General features: G+C 47.3%; 1 protein-coding gene across 5 annotated transcripts in view; it reads left to right on the top strand.

The window, feature by feature from the left end:
* DIP2A (disco interacting protein 2 homolog A) overlaps positions 1-20,028 on the top strand; it is a 109,209-nt gene that overhangs the window by 42,617 nt on the left and 46,564 nt on the right. For all 5 annotated transcript variants that reach the window (XR_010664172.1, XM_065942324.1, XM_065942325.1 and 2 more), the window contains 10 exons: positions 3,804-3,923; positions 4,976-5,170; positions 11,039-11,130; positions 15,824-15,934; positions 17,045-17,168; positions 17,512-17,621; positions 17,875-17,977; positions 18,430-18,494; positions 18,675-18,768; positions 19,610-19,729. Coding sequence is in view for 4 of the 5 variants with exons in the window: in XM_065942324.1 (XP_065798396.1) it covers positions 3,804-3,923; positions 4,976-5,170; positions 11,039-11,130; positions 15,824-15,934; positions 17,045-17,168; positions 17,512-17,621; positions 17,875-17,977; positions 18,430-18,494; positions 18,675-18,768; positions 19,610-19,729 (1,134 nt within the window). In the remaining variant the exon portion in view is untranslated. The remainder of the gene's footprint in view (positions 1-3,803; positions 3,924-4,975; positions 5,171-11,038; positions 11,131-15,823; positions 15,935-17,044; positions 17,169-17,511; positions 17,622-17,874; positions 17,978-18,429; positions 18,495-18,674; positions 18,769-19,609; positions 19,730-20,028) is intronic.

Genomic DNA, 20,028 nt, shown 5'->3' on the forward strand with positions numbered 1-20,028 from the left:
TAGATACTATTACAAGTGATATTTAAATTTTTTCCCAGTTGTTTATTGCTAATCTTTAGGAACATAATTGATTCTTGTATGTTGACTTTACATTAATTCTAGTAGCCTTTTTGGTAGATTCTATAAGATTTCCACGTGCATGATCATGTTGTCTATGAATACAATTTTACTTTTCTTTCCAAATTGTCCACCTATAGGAATATTTGGTTTCCTGGCTTTATCGCAGTGTCTAGGACTTCCATTAATGTTGGTTAGAAATGTTGAGAATGGACACAACTCACCTTGTTTCCCATTTAAGGGGGAAAGCAATCACTTTTTCAATTTTTAATTGTGATGTTGATCATGGATTTTTTTAAAAAATAGTTGCTCTTCATCAGGTTGGGGGCATTCCTTTTTTCCCTCTAGGTTCCTGAAAAGTTTTTATCATGATTTTTGTTAAATGATTTTTAAAATCTGTTAAGCTCATCATACGGTTTTTCTTCCCTAGTTTGTTAATATAATACATTTCATTGACTGACTTTTGAAGATTAAGCCAAAGGAGGTATGTTCTCAAGGTAAACCCCTCCTGGTTGTGGTGTCCTGCTCTCTGACATATTGTGGATTTGATTTACTAGTATTTTTTTTTTTAATTCGTGTCTGTGTTTGAGATAAATACTGGTCTGATATTTTTGTCTGGTTTGGTATCAGGATAGTCCTCATCTCAGGATGAATTGAGAAGCGTTCCTCCCTCTTCTGTTTTCTAATCAGAGGAAACAGACTTTCTGCCTCGAGTCAGTTCCGTGTCTTTGGAGGAGTCGTCCATCCCATCTCTGCTCTCCAGGCCCCCTGTAGTCCTTGCATGTGCGGGACCCGTGGTACTGGCTCACTGTCTTAGTTGTTAAGGTCTCTTTTCTTCGTCTTAATCGTCCTAGCTGGTGAGCTGATTGAGCTTTATCTTTCAAAGAACCAGTTTTAATTTAACTGTTTTTCTCTGTTGTTTATCTTTTCTCTGTTATGTCTATTTCTACTCATCTGTGTTACTTCTCTCCTTCTACTTAATCTGTGTTTCCTTTGCTCTTTTTTTTTCAGTTTCTTTTTTAAAATCCAGAATATATTCATTGGGATGTTTTTCTGTTCATCTTGATTCAAGGTGCTTTTGGGGCTGCCACACCTACCTTCTTGAATCGTCTGTGCTGCTTTTGTGATGACGGAGATGGTGCCATGGCCCCAAATACTCTCTATAAGTCCTTAAAGAAGTTTCCAACTCCTAGTATAGGAAAATAAGCAGAACATACAGACAGTTCACAAAAAAAGATATAAAAATAGCTCTTACACATGATGTTCATTCTTTTTTGTTACTAGAGAGATCCACATTGTTGGTGGGAATGCAAAGTAGGTCAGCCTGTCTGAGGGAGCAGCTGGTAAAATCTGTGTCTGTGCTTCCATTTGTATCAGCAGTGCAGCGTGGGCGTTTACCCCAAGTGCACACCTCCAGAAATCAGGAGGTGTGTATATGCAAGCTCACTCACTGCTGTGCTGTCTGTGCTTGCAAAACACTGGGGACTGCCTGCTGTCCAGGTCTCTCAGATTGTGGGCTAAACTGGGAGCGGTCACATGGCAGAGGACTCGGCAGCTCTCAGGAGCAGTGGGAACTGCCTGCCATCCAGGCCTCTCAGATTGTGGGATAAACTGGGTACATTCACATGGTGGAGGACTGGGCAGCTCTCAGGAATAGTGAGAAGCTCTTTATGACCTGGAATGAGGGTGTTTTCCAGGAGGTGTTACGTGAAAAGGCAAAGAGAAAAGGAACATTTGTAATTTACCACCTCCCTTGTGAGAAGCAGGAGAACAACCAACAGGAGGGAGGAGCCAGAACACATGGGTTGGTCCTGCAGAGGACGGGGTGGGGTGGCTAGGAATTCAGGGCAGAGTGACAGTTGTTCGAGTTTATCTTTTTATATAGTTGTGATTTTTAGACATATGTTCTGCACATTTAAAACATAAACTAAAAGATGAGAAGAAGGGGGGAATCCCCAAATGGAAAGGAATTGTAAATAAATAAGTCTGATTGTATTCCCAAGAACTACATAGCCATCCTTGAGGGGTGGGGGAGGGAGCTGTCAGTGGGGGACACAGCGCCCCCAGTCCTGGGCAAGGCTCACCAGCCCAAACTCTTGTTGGTAGCTGTTCCTGTGTTGGTTTGGGTAGGACTCGGGGAATTATGTCACATCTGTGATGGTGCGGAACTGCAGCGTTGCTGTTAGGGGCCAGGCTCCTTCTGTGGAGAAGAGGTGTCTGACAGGGAGCTCAGCACCAGGGTTCTGTGTGGACCCTGGATTCTAAGACAGGGACCTGTGTGTGTGCTGCTGCCTGCGTGCACGTGTGTGTTGTGTATGGGGTGTGTGCACATCCATGAGTGTGCACACGTGTGCATGTACACAGGCTTTTTAGCTCTCTGTGCTAGAGGAAGCAAAGACTACAATAGCAGGGAGCGTATCTCACCACTGTCTTGGTCTTCGGTAGCTTTTCTCAGGAGAGCCAGTAAGGAAGGAAGGAAGTCAGGTGGCAACTGTTAGTGTCAGTGGGCTGCTCAAGTTGGAATATAATTGCAACCATTGCAATAAAACCTGCATCTGACAGAGCGGTGGTGGCTGTTACACGGAGGGAGAGAGCTGGATGGGGGTCAGGGTATTTGTGAGGTCTTGAGGGTCTCCTCTCACAGTGGTTGTTAGCTGCACTAGAAAAAAGTGAGACAGTGGAGCGCTGGACAGCAGTGTGCCCAGAACCTCAAGAGAGCAGTGGGGGCCCTGTGCATCTGGATGTGATTCTCAGGTGCTATTTAGCCAGCAGTGTGATATCTGAATTGAATCTTGAGAAAACGTCAAGCAAATGCAGAATAAGCCATATTCTACTTAATAAAGGAAAGAGCCAGACTCTTTCAAAGTGCTGGTATCATAAAGGGGCCTGCAGAGGCCAAGCCAGTGAATGCAGTTTTCAATTGTTGACCTAGACCAGGAGAAGGGAGGTGCCACATGCCTCATGGTGCACAGGGGTGGCTGGGGCTCCAGGCCTTTCTCTCACCACTTCTACCAGTGCACTCACCCATGTTCCCCGTGCCTTTTCCTCCGAGGACTTGTCACTGTGGTGGGTGCCCTTTTTTGCTGGCACATGTACATATTTTTGCTTCTTTCCATGCAGCAGACTGTGAGGTGTTTGAGGGCAGACTTACCTGTTGACTAACTTTACATCCCACAGAACAGCATTTCCTAATTAATGAGGACACCAAAGAGCTTTTAGCTTATGTGGGTTATCTCTGGGTATTTACCATATTAGAAATTAAAGATTTGTTAAAATATTTATTAACTTATTGAAAAATAGTGATACAAAACTCATTATATCTTAGCGTGAACAGCACACAGTCACAGGAGCAGCTCCCATGCAGTGAGGTGCCGTGAGAGAGCAGGCTTGTTTGCAGGTGTGAGAGCAGTGTCTGCATGATTCCCATCTGCTGGGTCCCCACACTGTGCAGCCTCTGGAAACCTCCGCTGTGCGCGTGTGAGAGAGGAGAGAGTGAATGGCATCTCATGTGACCTCACGAAGCCCCTGAAAGGGCCTTGGGTACTCCTAAGGGTCCCTGGGCCACTCTGAAAACCACTGGCTTGGAATAAATTCTGGTTCCTGGAAGGCATCAGTAAATGTCTGTCAGTTGAACTGATAAATTCCAGGCTGGCTGTTTGATGGACCATCAAAGCTTGGTTAGATTCATGAGTTCTGATGCGCTCACGTGGTTGACCTCTGGCCTCAGTGCTCTCTTCCTGTGATAGGTGTCCCCGTGAACAGCAGAGTGTCCTCCAAGATCCAGCAGCTTCTGAACACCCTGAAGAGGCCAAAGCGCCCTCCCCTGAAGGAGTTCTTCGTGGATGATTTCGAGGAGCTGTTGGAAGGTGAGCGTTCCGACACCGGCCCTCCAGTTTGTGCAAGCGGGGAGACTGCCGGGTGTGATGACATGGTTATCACCGCGGCAGATGTAGAAAAGCATGCTCTGTGTCCAGGCTCTGGTCACTGTGTGTGGAGTGATCTCCCCATCACACCTGATCCCGGGCACTGTGTGCACCAGTCGTAGTTAAGAGATGGCGTCTCTGTGCCTTGCCTAGTGGTAAGACTCTATATGTAGGAATACATCTAAGATTTCAATTTATTTCCATGATTTAAGTTTTTATTTAAACTTTAAGTCTGAACTACTTGTCTTCTCTTGGTTTTAGAGCATGGTGTTTTCAGCAAAGTTTGGACTCTTTAGAATTTCTGCCTGTCATTTATGAATTTTATATATATATTTAGGAAAGAAGAGCGTAGACTTACTGAGAAATATAAATCTGTAGGAAAGGAGAAGTCAGGCCCCGTATAAGACACCAGTGTGTGACGTATCGTCGTGGCCTCGGGGTGCCTGGCCCCCCAGCCCTTGGTTTTGGCACCACTGCCGGGCGGTCGCCCCTTAGGCCAGCTCTGGTGTCTCCCCCTACCTGGGGGTTAGCGTGGCTGTTAGGGCTTGTCTGTGTAATCACATCACACCTTTCAGATTCAGAGTTCAATTCCATGAATGCTTTTTAGGAAGTCTTTCTTACATTTGGGCAAATCATGGTTACATATCCACTGAAAATAGATTTTACTTTATTTTTTTTTCTTCCAACATAACTGCAGTGGTTATTCTGTTCTCATCCTTCATAAGTGAGGACACCTGCTTCTCAGGTGTCTTCAGGTGAAAGCCTGGGGTCCTTGTGACTCTCTGGTTACAGTCACAGGACTCATTCTGATTTCTTTTCATCCTTGGTCAGCTGGTCTGTGACTATTGTAACGATAAGGAAATTTAAAGAAATGATGGTAGCTTTTTTAGAGTTGGTGCTTTTGAAGAAGAGAATGATAAAACGTGAGGCCTAACAAGCAGAGTATGTGCCTGGTTCTAGAAATGCTGGTCTTCACATGTCCGTTTTGCTTGTAGTGCAGCAGCCGGATCCGAACCAGCCGAAGCCCGAGGGCAGCCAAATGGCAGTGCTGCGAGGGGAGCCACTGGCCGAGAGCTCCTGGCCGCCCTCGCTGCTGGCCGCCTTGCAGCAGTGGGGTACCGCACAGCCCAAAGCCCCGTGCCTGACTGCCCTGGACACCGCCGGGAAGGCCGTCTACACCCTCACCTATGGCGAGTATCAGCAGGAGGCCGAGGGGCCACACAGATGTGAGCTTGCGGGGCAGGGGAGAGCAGATTCCTGACGATCTGACACAGCGGGTGGGGAAACAGCCTTGCCTCACCGTCCCACCCGCTACCCTTCCCACCAGCAGAGACCACCCCCTGTACTCCACGTCTGTGTGCGCCTTTCTGACCAGTGGAGTTCAGTTTTGTTTCATTTTGAACTTTGTAAAAATGGCGTAAAGCAGTGTTTGTTTTTTTTGGTTTGGCATTTTTTGGTTCCATTTTCGTTTTTACGTAACACAAATCATGTGCTTTGGGCTCAGTGTGTTTTCATGGAACACTTGGCCCCGAGGTACTCTTGGTGCCCAGGCCGGCGTCGCCCAAAGCCAAGGCCAGTGCCCTGCTGACCACGGGTGTGAGTACGTCCCGCCTGCCTGGGCTGCGTCATGCTTGGCGCTGTCTGAGACTCACCCATGTACTGTGTGGTCAGTTCATCCTCGTCCGTGGGTGTTGTTTCATCCATCTGCTGACATCCGCGCTGCACAGCCTGTGGACATCTGGGTTGTGTCCACGGCGGGGCTACTGCGTGTTGTACTGTTGTGATCATTCTCTGTGGGTCTTTGGTGGACATGTATTAGGCATCTGTGCTGCTGTGGGCATGGGCTGATTGGCCGGGCAGTTTCCACATCCCCTCCCAGTGCTGGACCCTGTCTCCTTTCTCATTCCTGGGGAGTGTGCCTCATGGTGCCCAGTTCAGTGCTGACTCTGGCTTCCTGGTGCTCAGGGTGCTTCTCACGTGCTTGTGGGCTATGTGAGCCCTCTTTCTAGGAAGTACCCGGATCTTTAGCTCATTTCTCTGTCCATTTGCTGATGCTTTTTATGTTTCAGTTAGGTGCCTTTTCTCCAGTACATGTTTTGCAAATGAATTCTTCCACGCTTTGTACTGCCTTTTAACACTTTCACTGTGACTTTAGATAAATAAGAGGCCTTAGCCTAATGCAGTCTAATTTATCTATTTTCCCACTTTTCTGCTTTCTGTCCAGTGTTGGAAGCCTTTGCCAAACCTTAGGTCACACAGGTTTTCTCCTGCCCTCTCATCTGGAGATGCCTTTTACTTTTCATACTTAGTGCTACAATCTATTTGCAGTTTCCTTTTGTGTAGAGTGAACTTGGACTCATTTTCTCTCCTCTGAATGTAATTGATCCACGATCATTGGTGAAAAGCAGCACTTCACCCAGGGACGGCTTTGCAGTCCAACGGCTTTTCACCAGGTGAAAGATGTACTTGTGGATCTGTTCTGTCTTACAGTCTGTCATTCGTCCTGGCTTCCTGAGTCACTGGAGCTGTGAGTCAGTGTCGGATGTCAGTCCTTCTGCTCTGTGATTGATTCTCAGGATTTCCTTGACTCTTCTTGGCTCTTTGCATTTCCAAGTAAACTTTAGAATCACTGCATCCATTCCAGAAAAAAACCCTCCAGGAGAGTGGCCGACACTGCATTGAACCCATCTGTGTCATTGTGGTTGCGGAATCCTGCAGTTCTCAACCCTGGAATGTTCCCCTTTCAAGGTCTGCTTTAGTTTCTCTCAGTGAAGGTTTATACTTTTGAGTTCAGGAACCTTGAACTTCTTTTGTTAGATTTATTCCTATTGCAATGGAATGATTAAGTCTTTTCTACGCCTTGTTGCCTGTATATAGAAAAGCAATTGCTTTTTTAAATGGTGACTTTGTATCCAGTGATCTTGCTAAAGTGATACCTTAGTTCTTTTTGATCTCTTAGTGAGTAGTCCTGAGCATGCTGTTCACAGTCAAGTACCTATGGGCATCGATGTGTCATCCTGGCCTTCCTGGTGCTTCTGTCCCTGGGAGCCACCAGTGCAGCATGAGCCCTTCCCCATCTTAGATGGATGGCACTTGGTCTTGATGCAGATGTTTACTGTAGCTTTTTTGCTTGTTTTATGGTAGAAATTCTTCATCAGGTTAATGAAGTTCACTTCTATTCCTAATTTGCTAAAAGCTTTTTGACATGCGTTGACTTTTTCTGTTTCCTCAAGATGATTATGTGACTTCTCTGTCCTCCTCTACTAGTTTGATGAGTTGCTGTTGTTTTGTCCGTCTGTTGTGTCTGACTTCTTGCGACCTGATGGACTGCAGCACACCAGACTTCCCATCCTTCACCATCTCCTGGAGCTTGCTCAAACTCATGTCCATTGAGTTGGTGATACCATCCAGTCATCTCATCCTCTGTCACACACTTTTTCTCCTGCCCTCAGTCTTTCCTAGCATCAAGGTCTTTTCCAGTGAGTGGGCTGTTTGTGTCAAGTGGCCAAAGTATTGGAGTTTCAGCTTCAGCATCAGTCCTTCCAGTGAATATTTAGGACTGATCTCCTTTAGGATGGACTGGTTGGATCTCCTTGCAGTCCAAGGGACTCTCAAGACTCTTTTGCAGCACCACAGTTCAAAAGCATCAGTTCTTTGGCACTCAGCCTTCTTTATGATCCAACTCTCACGACCACTAGAAAAACCATAGCTTTAACTGTATGGACCTTTGTCAGCAAAGTGATGTCTTTGATTTTTAATACACTATCTAGGTTTGTTATAGCTTTTCTTCCAAGGACCTAGCGTCTTTGTAATTTCATGGCTCTAGTCCCTGTCTGCAGTGATTTGGGAGCCCAAGAAAATAAAATCTGTCTCTGCTTTCACTTTTCCCTCTTCTATTTGCCATAAAGTGATGGGACCGGATGCCATAATCTTAGTTTTTTGAGTGTTGAGTTTTAGGGCAGCTTTTACACTCTCCTCTTTCACCCTCATCAAAAGGCTCTTTAGTTCTTCATTTTCTTCCATTAGAGTGGTGTCATCTGCATGTCTGAGGTTGTTGATATTTCTCTCTTAATTTCAGCTTGTGAGTCATATACAGTCTAGATGTACTCCTTTCCCAATTTTGAACTAGTTCATTGTTCTGTGCCTGGTTCTAACTGTTGCTTCTTGACCTGCATACAAGTTTCTCAGGAGGCAAGTAAAGTGGTCTGGTAGTTCTGTCTTTTTAAGAATTTTCTACAGTTTCTTGTGATCCACACAGTCAAAGGCTTTAATGTTGTCAGTGAAACAGATGTGTTTTCTGGAATTTTCTTGCTTTTTCTATGATCTAATGGATGTTGATGAGTTCCACTGGATAATTTTAAAATGTTAAGCAGCCTGTGCATTCCTAGAATAGATCCCACTTGACCCTAGTATCTTTAAGTAAATGCCTGAGTTCTGTTTGCCAATATGTTGTTTGCAGGCTTTGTACCTGTGCTCATTAGAGATGGGTCTGTAATTCTTTAGGAAAGGAGCTTACTGCCCACTTGTGAGGACAGCCTTCACCTGTCCAATTCAGCTTTTGGGTCCAGGTTACATGAGGGGTGGGGACAGGACCTGTGTCCTATTCAGCCAGGACTATCCTTGGGAGAGGCCTGCAGGGGCTGCAAGGCCGCTGTCGACTCTCCCCTTCACGGGCCCTTCTCGAGCCTCGTTCTGCCTTGGTGCTTCCCAAAGATCCCGGCCTGAGGCCCTTGCCTCCTTGTCCTGCATCTTAAGTCTGTACCCACTATGCCCATACGACAGACACCATTCGCTGTCCTGCTTCTTAAGTCAGGACTCATGCTGTTTTCTTTCCTGGGCTAAATGTTGCATCTTACCTCCCTGTTTCTCCCATAACCTCTCCTCTGGCTGCGGGACTTCCTGCATCTCCTTCTTAGAAGGGAGTCAGGGCTATTGGACTCTGCAGCTTGGTGATGCCTTCTGAAAAGTGAGAGGCCAGGTTGCTGCCACTTTCTGGACGATGGGTTGTCTCATCCCTCTATGGCTTTTGGCTCTGCCTTGGGTCTGTCTTGCTGTGATGCATTTAGCTGTGATGTTCTTTGGAAGCTTCTGCTTGGAGACCACATACCTTCTTAAATCTATGGAGTGCTATCTTTCATCAGTTTCTGGAAAATTACACCCATAAGTTCTTGATATAGTGTTTCTTCCCCATTTATCTCTCCTGGCCTTCTGGGACTCTGACTGCATTTATATTAATACCTTCTCTGAGTCCCATGCGCCTTTAATAATCTTCTTTTGTATTTTGCATTCTATTTTATATATACTTCAGTTTGGAGATTTTCTGTTTTCCTTTATTCAGATTCTCTAAACTGGTGTATTCTGAGTGACCTCATCCACAATCTTTGTCTTATATAGCGACTTGAGGGCTCTGAATGGCTTCTCCAAGGCTTCCACTTGCATGCATGGCTCTGGGATTCAGTAGACTCTTCTTGGGGCCCTGGTCTCCATGCCCCAGCAGCAACAATTGATGGGCATAAGACCATGAGGCACTGATATCCTATGGGTGGCAGGACCCCAAACACCCCAGTTTTTGCAAGAACAGCTGTGGAAGATCAGCGCCCCTCCCCAGGGGTCAACTCCTTGGAGTCAACTACCCCAGCAGATGGTCTTGCATTTTATCCAGCTTTAAAATCATTTTGGATGGGAGTGCTGCTCTGCCATCACTGCCCATTCCTGCTTTGCAGTGGAGCCTCTTACTATATGCATTAAGAGTCATCTGTATTGTTGTATATAGTTGTGGCTCATTCATTCCCATTGAGGAATGAATACTATTTCAGAATATATGTATCCATTTTACTGTTGGTGGACACTGGGTCATTTCCATCTTGATTGTTACAGTCAGTGCTGCCTGGTACATAAACGTGCATTCTTGTAGAGCTTGTATTAATATTAGGAGACGAGGCAGTAGCTCGGTCTAGGATAATGACGTCTTTACCTTTGTCAGGTAATTCCAGACCTTTCCAGTTTGCACTCAGCTACCTGGTGTGTGAGTCCCTCTCCCTGCCATTGGCTGCATTACTTTGAGCTAATCTGCTGAGAACACAGCGATAGTCATTGTGGTGCTAATCTGGTGATGGCTGATACATTGCAGTCTTTTCCTGTTTTCATCCTTTAGGTTTTCTCTTTTGTTAAATGCTGTTGAGTCTTCTGCACATTTTTACACAGGGCTGTTTGTAGCATTTCTGTGTTCTGGATATCTGTACTTGTCAGCAGTTTGTGCCATAAGTGTTGCCAGCCACGTGTCCCGACTGCTCACGGCTGCACGGCTAGCCTCCCCCTTCCCTCCTGGGCTCAAGCACTGCTGTTCTGCCATCTGCATGGAGACCCGACACCTGCTGGAGGGAGTGTGTGTGTGGTGTCCATGAGTGTGTGTGGTGTCTGTGACAGTGTGTGTATGTGTGACGTGTGGGTGTGGTGTGTTGTAGTGTATGTGTGTGAGGGGTCCAGACGCACCTCTCTAGCAGCCGTGGCACTACCGGGTCACCTAGCATCTCCCTGACTGTTCTCTTGAGTGAAGAGCAGAAATGAAGATAGGACCCACCTCGTGAATTATTGTTGTAGAGGTGAAATGAACTTCGTGCCACCTGTGTAAGGGGATGAGTGAGACATAGTGGAATGAAAATGCATTCACCATGATTTCACACTTGATTAAACTAAGAGTGAAGTGTTAATATGATCCCATTTTTAAAAAATTATGCATATTATGTGTGTGTATACACATGCATACATAATAGAAAGAATGCTTTTTTCAGCTGGCTTTTCTGTATTTTAAATTTTTTTAATAATAAAATGTTTTATTTTTCTGTTAAGAAAAATAAATCTGTAACTTGTTTCTAAGAGAAAACTATGATGTTCATTATCACATTGTGCAAAAATAACTATTAATTGGCAACTATTAATATCTGCATTTTCACAATAGAGTAATAATGGTATATTGTGGAGTGTTGTGATTGCTGCATTAAAATGGTAATTATTAGTTTCTTAAATTTTACATTGTTAGTATTTTTATTTTATTTTAGGCAAACTTTGGAGTCGAAGTTTAAAACTAGCTTATACGCTACTTAATAAACTGACTAATAAGAACGAACCACTGCTTAAACCTGGAGACAGAGTAAGTAACCAAATGAACCTTTGTTGGAGGGAGTGAGCGAGAGCGGAGGCCAAAACTCCATTTTGTTGACATCAGCGCTGTCGATTGTTTTGACTCACAGCATTGACACAAGGGGTTTAAGTCAGCAGTGAAAAGCACTGAATGTTGGGAAAGTTTGTGTCGATGGAGATAAAATGATGGTTCCTTTCATTCTCACTCATTGCACAGTCTCTGATTCTTCACCTTCTTTTCTGTTCCACTTCATATGTGTTGGTTTTAATACAAATATTAATCTCAGGTATTAATGTTCCATTTCCAAAGCTGATATTTTGTGAGGAATTGCAGATGTTACTTTGAAATTCTGAGTGTTTTGTATTCATCTCCTACCCTGTTCCGTGTGGCCAGGAAGCCCCCTCTTTCCCACTGGCCAGAATGGAACAGAGAAGGCTGTTGGCCTGCACTCCCACCAGTGCAGTTCCTCATCCTGCACTGCCCAGCACGGTCCACAGTGGCTACATGGGCTGTTCAAATTAACCCAAGAGCTGTGCGAATCCTGTTTCCGAGGATCAGTCAGTCACTGCTTGTGACCGACAGCTAGCATATTTAATAGAGAAGGAATGCTGAGAAGGAACGTTTCCGCTATTGTGGGAAGTTCTGCCCACAGCACTGCTCTCAGCAGTCTGAGCCAGACATGAGGAGGCCAGGTATAACAGGGAGTTCAGAATGGTGAAAACCAGCCTGCTCAGCAGTGACATCCCCTGTGAGGAGGGGCACCTGAGGTCAGCACACCCAGCAGAGGAGCTGTGAGTGGACAGGATGATGCTGAGTTTCAGGCGTCTCTCCAGGTGCCCCAGTCTTTAATGTAAATCAGCAGCCAAGGATGTTTAAGGACAGAAACTTGGGTGTGAAAGAGAAGAACCAAAGGGCCAAGAAATGGGCAGAAAAAGGGAAGGTGGGGGAGAAAAGTCACAAGAAACTGTGGGAAATTCTTCAAGAGATGGGAATACCAGACCACCTTACCTGCCTCCTGAGAAATCTGTATGCAGGTCAAGAAGCAACAGTTAGAACTGGACAGGGAATAATGACTGGTTCCAAATTGGGAAAGGAGTACGTCAAGGCTGTATATTGTCACCCTGCTTATTTAACTTATATGCAGAGTACGTCATGTGAAATGCCAGGCTGGACGAAGCACAAGCTGGAATCAAGATTGCTGGGAGAAATAACAGTATCCTCAGATATGCAGATGACACAACCCTTATGGCAGAAAGTGATGAAAAACTAAAGAGCCTCTTGTTGAAAGTGAAAGAGAAGAGTGAAAAAGTTGGCTTAAAACTCAGCTTTCAAAAAACTAAGATCATGGCATCCAGCCCCATCACTTCATGGCAAATAGATGGGGAAACAATGGAAAGCAGTGAGACTTTATTTTTCTGGGCTCCAAAATCACTGCAGTTGGTTATGCAGCTATGAAATTAAAAGATGCTTGCTTCTTGGAAGAAACGCTATGACCAACCTAGACAGCATATTAAAAAGCAGAGGCGTTACTTTGTCAACAAAGGTTCGTCTAGTCAAGGCTATGATTTTTCCAGTAGTCCTGTATGGATGAGAGAGTTGGACCATAAAGAAAGCTGACCACCAAAGAACTGATGCTTTTGAACTGTGGTGTTGGAGAAGACTCTTGAGAGTCCCTTGGACTGCAAGGAGGTTCAGCCAGTCCATCCTAAAGGAAATCGTCCTGAATATTCATTGGAAGGACTGATGCTGAAGCTCCAAGGGAAACGTGGTGTGCTGCAATCCATGGGGTCGCAAAGAGTCAGACATGACTGAGTGACTGAACTGAACTGGGGGAGAAAGGAGGGGAGGAAGAGGAAACAAACCAGCGTGGAGGAAAGATAGTGGCCGAAAATAAGTTTTTAAAAATATTAGTATTAACATCCCTGGAGATCTGATGTGAGGATATATCTCTGTAAATTAAGGAAAAGATACTAGTAGGGGAGACTCAGAGATGGAAAGTAGGAAGAACAGTGCAGGTTAGACTTGATCATGAAGGCTGCCCTCTAAGATGACTTCTAGAGGAGAGAGGGGAATTTTGCATCATAATAGTGATGCCAGACCATTTCCAGACCTGGGGTGAAGGACCTGTGGGGGTGCAGGGGCCCACACCAAGGCACCTGCCCAGGTACTGGAAGGTGGGTACAGCTTTCAGGGAGAGTGGACTGTCCGCGAAGGCCCAGCAGCCCCAGGGCTGGCTTCTTGGTGTGATACTGGAGGACACGGAGCTGTATTTTCAACCTTCAGGTCTGTTCCTGAGCAGTCCACAATGATGAGGATGGGGCACTGTTTTCAGACAGGCCCCACTCTGACAGTCACAGAAGTGAGGATGGAGCACTGTTTTCAGACACGTTGCACTCAGATAGTCACAGAGGTGAGGACAGGGCACTGTTTTCAGACAGGTCGCACTCAGACAGCTGGCTCTGAAGCACTGTCTCGAGAAGTTAGCAGAGGAAGTACTTCACCATATGAGTGAGTGGTCAGACAGGAGAGCTACCAGGGTGACCTCAAGCTGCGGGCCAAGGAGCAGCCCAGACAGGACCAGGAGGATGAGGCCCCAGGTAGGCCGGCTGGTCAGCAGCTGGTGAGACTGTGAGCTTACCTGCCTGGCTAGTTATTTGGAAATACTACTGACCGGGTTTGACAACCCAGTGGAGCATTTCTGAGAATGCTGGCCAGTGCACACAGGGAATGCAGCTGGTGAAAGAGGCAGTGACTGTCCCACCAGAAGACAGGGCGGAGCTTGGCTGTAGAAGTGTAAACGGTACCAGACGATACCTTGTGTACCTGATGCTTTAGGACAGACCTGCTGGAATCCCGGACTCATGTTATGCTTTACAATGAGTCTAAGAATCACTGATTTCTTTCTCTGGAGGAAAGTTCTTGCAAGGACATACTTAGAGATATTTTATTGACTTGTAAGTGGATCCACATAGTTGGGTTAGTTATAAAAAGGCTGATGAGATCACAGAGAGTTAGTGATCAGAGGTGGGTGGCAAGTTCATCCTCCTGTGGTAATGTATTTTATAAACTTGAACAGACACAAGTCTTTATAAGAGATTCTCTAAAACCGTGTTCAAATCAGTTGCTCAGTCATGTCCAACTCTTCGCAACCCCATGGACTGTAGCACACCAGCCAACTCCCAGAGCTTGCTCAAACTCATGTCTGTCAAATCGGTGATACCATCCAACCATCTCATCCTCTGTTGTCCTCTTCTTCTCCTGCCTTCAATCTTCCTCAGCATCAGGGTCTTTTCCAATGAGTCAGTTCTTTGCATCAGGTGGCCAAAGTATTGGAGCTTCAGAATCAGCATCAGTCCTTCCAATGAATATTCACGTGTACGCTCTACCAAACATCCAGTGTCAAGGCTCACAGTCCTTTTAGTGGGACAAGCACTTACTAACATCAACCTTCAAAGGAGATCTTTGCCATTTTCAAGAAACTTTTTAGAAACTTGATTTCCAGGCCTCAAGTACAGAGTTAATATAGATGTAGCTCAAGTTTTGTCTTGTTAAAGGGTTATTAGTTATCCAAGACTCCGTGTTAAGAGTCTCCTCATGTACTGTTCTGGCTTACCATTTAGGTTTCAGGCACACTTATTACAATGTTACGGGCTTACAAATATTCCTAAATAGCTTTTGATTTAACCAGATATTGTAAGACACGGAAATTGGGATGATGGGAGAAGAGAGAGGGGAAGAGGGCAGAGGACTCAGGGTTCGTCTACTGTAAAAGGAAGTAAAGCGCCTGTCCAATAGCTTCAGACGTGAGATGCAGCAAGATGAGCATAGTGTCTGAAAAGATGAGAAAGGGAGGGTTTAAGATGTGTTAGAAGTGATTGCCTTGGGGGATGGGGAAGGGTGTAGGGTGCTGGTTTTCATTAGTGCTTTTTGTCATTTTAAATCTCTGTGCTCAAAAAAGATTTTTTTTATAAAAATGTAAGATAAATGTAATAGAATATGTAATTTTGGGAGCCGTGCTTGTGGCATATGGTATCTAGTTCCCTGACCAGGGATCAGACCTTGGTCCCCTGCATTGGGAGTGTGAAGTCTTAACCACTGGACCACCAGGGAGGTCCTGAGAACGTGTGATTTAAACTGTGGCAGCATGATGACTGGATAAGAGCAGGGAGTGGACCCCCTGTGGAGACTCAGGGAGAGGGCAGGTGTGAGGTATTCTATGCCCACCGCTCTCCGCTGTTAGTGTTTCAGTCTTGAGTGAAGATCTGGCCAGTTAAACTTCAGTGTCCAGATTTTCCCTTTTGGAAGGTATTTGGATATACTTTGATTCCGGGTTCTCTTTTCATGTCCAGGTGATTTTCTCCTGGGCTACTTGATGGTGGGTGGTGGTCCATCACACCGTCCCTGAGTGGTCAGAGTGGATGGAGGTGGATCTAGACCCACTGGCAGACCCGGCCCAACTTGCTTTGCCAGACTTGCTTTTTATTAGGCCCAGGAATTTAAATTAACCTGTTTTGTTGCATGTGGAGTAAAGACTTTAATCTAAAAACTATGTAGTAGAAGTTAGGTGGTTGTGGAAACTTAAGAACCAAGTATTAACACGCAAAGTAACATTTTCTGAGCTAAAATCTGTCTCATCAGCAGGTATGCTGATGACTCACTTCTTCCCAGGTGGATTGCAGGGTTTTCCTTTGTGCTCTTGTAGGTGGCACTGGTGTTCCCGAATAGTGACCCAGTGATGTTCATGGTTGCGTTCTACGGGTGTCTCCTGGCCGAGCTGGTTCCCGTCCCCATCGAAGTGCCGCTCACGAGAAAGGTAGTGCATGATGCCAGCTCGGGTTCGTGGTCCCCGAGGCTGGGTCCTGAAGTCCTGCGTCCAGTGCAGGCATCTTCCTGTCCTCGCTCCAGGCGCCTCTTGTTGGGGAAGGACGGGCGGGCAGGCTTCAGAGAGACTAGGGCAGCTTCGCCAAGATGCCCGTTCGCGTGTCTCTCTGGGAGAAAGGTGTAAGAACGCCTGTTGGTGCTGATATCCCAACAGAAACGAAAACGTCTTTTCTTCTAACGAATAGAATTTGGGAGCTGATGAGATTCTGTTAAACCGTTTCTCAAAATGATGTGCTTCTTGATAATAATTTTCACTTCTGGATGAATCAGTCATTCCAGAGATGTGTTACAGCTCATTTCTCGGTGATAAACACATGACATGAGATCCTCCTGTGTTCCTATCACCTCCAAAACAGTGAGCAGATCTCATTGCTCACAGGTGGCTTCCAGTGGGGAAGGGCCTGATGTCCTATATAGCTATTACACTTTAGATATAAATACCAGTAATCTGATTACTGAAAAGTATATTATTCTAGGAGTAGACTCAACATGTATTTTAGAAAATCATAGTTTTCTATTGTATCCCAGTGTTCAGGTAATTATTAACATGAGCATTATCAGCAAGAAATATTCAAATTCAAGAATCCTGTAAGTAAAACTTGTGAATAAATGCAGTATATCCCAAAGGGTGATATATATGATATGCAGATATTTGAATACAGGTTTCTTAGGGAAAGAGTTTGTAAAACTTATAAGAAGAAAATGATAAAACGCTACTGAAGGACGTATTCTGTGTAAAATTAATTAGGATTGTTAAAGGTCAGACCTCCCCAGAATAATCTGTATATTTTAAACACAGATCAAGTGTAAATTTCAGTGCTATTATTTTTGGAGTTTATTAAAATTCTAGTAAGAGTCATTTGCAAGAAAAACTTTGAGAAGTTAGTTACCCAGAACTTTATATTTTGAACTTAAGAACTTAAGTATTTCATTTTGAGGGAAATGATGCACACACCTCTCAGGCTGACCTGGTCCAGTTTTGCAGGTGCTGAGGAAAGCCTTTCTGTGTGCGAGCGAGCCCCCTGCCCCTCTGTTTCTGCAGGATGCTGGCAGCCAGCAGGTCGGGTTTCTGCTGGGCAGCTGTGGCATCTCCCTGGCCCTGACCACAGACGCTTGTCAGAAAGGCCTGCCCAAGGCTCAGACCGGAGAGGTGGTGACCTTCAAAGGTGGGCCCACGGGCGGGCAGCATGTGGCAGGGTTCTCTGCTAAACTGGGCCCTTGGGCGTCCTTTCCTGTCAGCAGCCGCTACAGAGACAAAGGGGCCTTCAGCAAAAGCGGGGTCTTGTTTTAGACCTTGGTGAATCTCGCTCCTCACCTGGCTCAGGGTCTAGACCTGTGCTGGCCAGCCTGGCGGCCATTGGTCATTAAACATAAGTGCACCAAGGCCCAGCGAGACGGGGGCTCCTGCCCACCGTTCAGTGGCTCGGGCAGCGTGTTGGATGCAGAGGTGTCGGGAGGGAGCAGGGCCTCTGACCCTGCCTCTGCGTGTCCCCATCTGTGCCCTCACAGGCTGGCCCCCACTCACCTGGCTGGTGATCGATGGGAAGCACCTGACCAAGCCCCCCAAGGACTGGCACCCGGCATTGCAGGATGCGGGGCCCCGGACCGCCTACATCGAGGTATGCCCTTGCCGGACCCCGTGCTCGGGCCCCTCCATGTGGGCTTTTCCTTCACCCCAGAGCCTCCCCTACTGCCTCCCTGGGGCCACCCGCGTGCCCTGTCGCCCCTCATCCACCTAGGGTGGGCCTGATGTCAGCTGAGGGCATCACCTCGAGGGCCCAGGCATACTGTGTGCTCTGGTCGAACCTGTGGTGGGTAAAGGACAGCCTCCAGAAATGTCACCTAATGAGCTCGTGCTTTGGAATCTTTCAGTACAAAACCAGCAAGGAGGGAAGTACAGTGGGAGTGGCGGTGTCGCATGCGTCCCTGCTGGCGCAATGCCAGTCTCTGACCCAGGCGTGTGGCTACTCGGAAGGTAAGGGTTGGGGCGGCCCTCCGGCCCCTCCCAGAGCTCACACAGCGAGGCCTATGGGAGGGGAGGGACATGGCCTGCTGTGACCCTGGGGCTTAAGGGTGACCTGAGAAGGGGGCGGGGCCTGGGAACGAGCGACCCTCCGCTGCCCTCTGTCTGCTCCACGTCCGAGAGGAGAGGGAGGTGCGCACTCCTGCGGCCTCTGGCATGTGGCTGCTCCCTGTGTTTCCAGAAGAGCAGTCAGCTTGTTCTCTGTGCTAACTCGTAGTTGTGTGATCTGCTTTCACATTTACCAAGATTATTGACTGGTTGGGACATGGTATTTGGAAGTGCTTTGTATGTTTCCTAGAATTCCTTATTTGTTGATGATGGAATCATTTCAGGGTATCTCTGAAAATGCACGTGACTTGTGAGGAGGGTCACTTGGTTGTTTAACCATCTTTGTCCACTTTCAGCTGAAACATTAACAAATGTGCTGGATTTCAAAAGGGATGCCGGCCTGTGGCATGGAGTGTTAACAGTGAGTGCTGTGTCTGTATACCTAACTGTGGGGAGGTTGCTAATGTTTCACGTCCGTGGGCAACACCAAGCCCCATTGTGGCTGGTGGAGTCAGCCCTTGTGCTGTGAGTAGAGCTCTGACACTCTCTGTGCCTCTCCTGGTGGGGCCCCCTTCCCCCACAACCTCGGGTCTCTTCGCAGAGCATCTTGAACAGGATACATGTGGTCAGCATCCCGTATGCGCTGATGAAGGCGAACCCGCTCTCCTGGATTCAGAAAGTGTGTGTGTATAAAGGTAACAGAGGAACGTCGTCTGTCTGTGTGCCCTTCCTTAGAGGGGTCTTTGAGTTAATCTTTGGTGATTAAGAAATAATACAGCACACACAGAGCTGTGGGGGGGCGGGGCCAGGGCAGGCACCCCCTGCCCCACAGCCTGACTCTGCAGTGCTGGGAATAGGGGGCTGTGGAGGACAGCTCTGTTCGGCATGGCCATAGACTCCTGACTTCATGCTGTCACATAAATGCTTCTGATTCTTAGTTCTTGAGATGGCTTGAATTTGAAGTTAGGGCTCTTCAAGCCACCAGTAGCAAAGCTGATTGTTCAAACAAAGCAGTTTATGATCCAGAGCTGGGGGTGCTGCCTGCAGGGCCACACCCACCCTGCTGTCCATCCGGAGTCAGTCGGTGCTTCCCGAGCATGGCCACTCCTGCGTGATCCGGGTGTCCCTAGTCTCTGCTCCAGCAGGGCTTGGCAGGCCTGCTGTGTCCTGGGTGCCCCATACGTGACGACCACACTAATGACGTTGCCAGTTATGGAGTGTGGATGTGGGCTGTGCCCTCTGGGGGCTGTCTCTGATGACCCTGTCTGATGGATGAAAACCGAATCCTAGTGGGGGCATTTGGCAGTGCCCCCTCCCACTAGAGGGAGCAAGGGTCCCCCTTGTCGGGGAGGGGCAGCCTGGGAGGGGCAGCCGGGGAGCAAGAGGCAGGTGTGGTGGGAGCAGGGGGAGAGTCAGAACGGCCCCTGCACTGCTGGCTTCCAGGCGGGCTAGGTGGGGGAAGCCCAGAGGCTGGGCTATGGGGGGCACGTGGCCTGCTGCCTGCCCGTGATGCAGACACATCCTGCTTCCCCGCAGCCCAAGCTGCACTGGTGAAGTCCCGCGACATGCATTGGTCTCTCTTGGCTCAGCGAGGTCAGAGGGACGTCAGCCTCAGCTCCCTGCGCCTGCTGATCGTGGCTGATGGTGCAAACCCCTGTGAGTACCGCCCACCCCCCACCCCCGGAACCATTGAATAGCATGGCCCTGACAACCCTGGGCTCCTGGGTACCTGACTGTTGGGAGGGCACCCCACCTTCTAGCGCCCCAAAGCGTCTTATTTCCTCCATCCACCCCTGAGCCCCTCATCCTGCCTCCAAAGCATCACAGGCCGCTGGCTCCTCTGTGTCTCCACCACACTCTTGCCGCAGCTGCTGAGCCACCAGGAGCCCCTCCCCAGGCCGGCCGGCCCACAGACCTCAGATCCCAGCACTCTATGAGTGCCCATCGCTTCCCTG

Source organism: Muntiacus reevesi, chromosome 8, assembly GCF_963930625.1.
Source record: "Muntiacus reevesi chromosome 8, mMunRee1.1, whole genome shotgun sequence".
Lineage (NCBI taxonomy): Eukaryota > Metazoa > Chordata > Mammalia > Artiodactyla > Cervidae > Muntiacus > Muntiacus reevesi.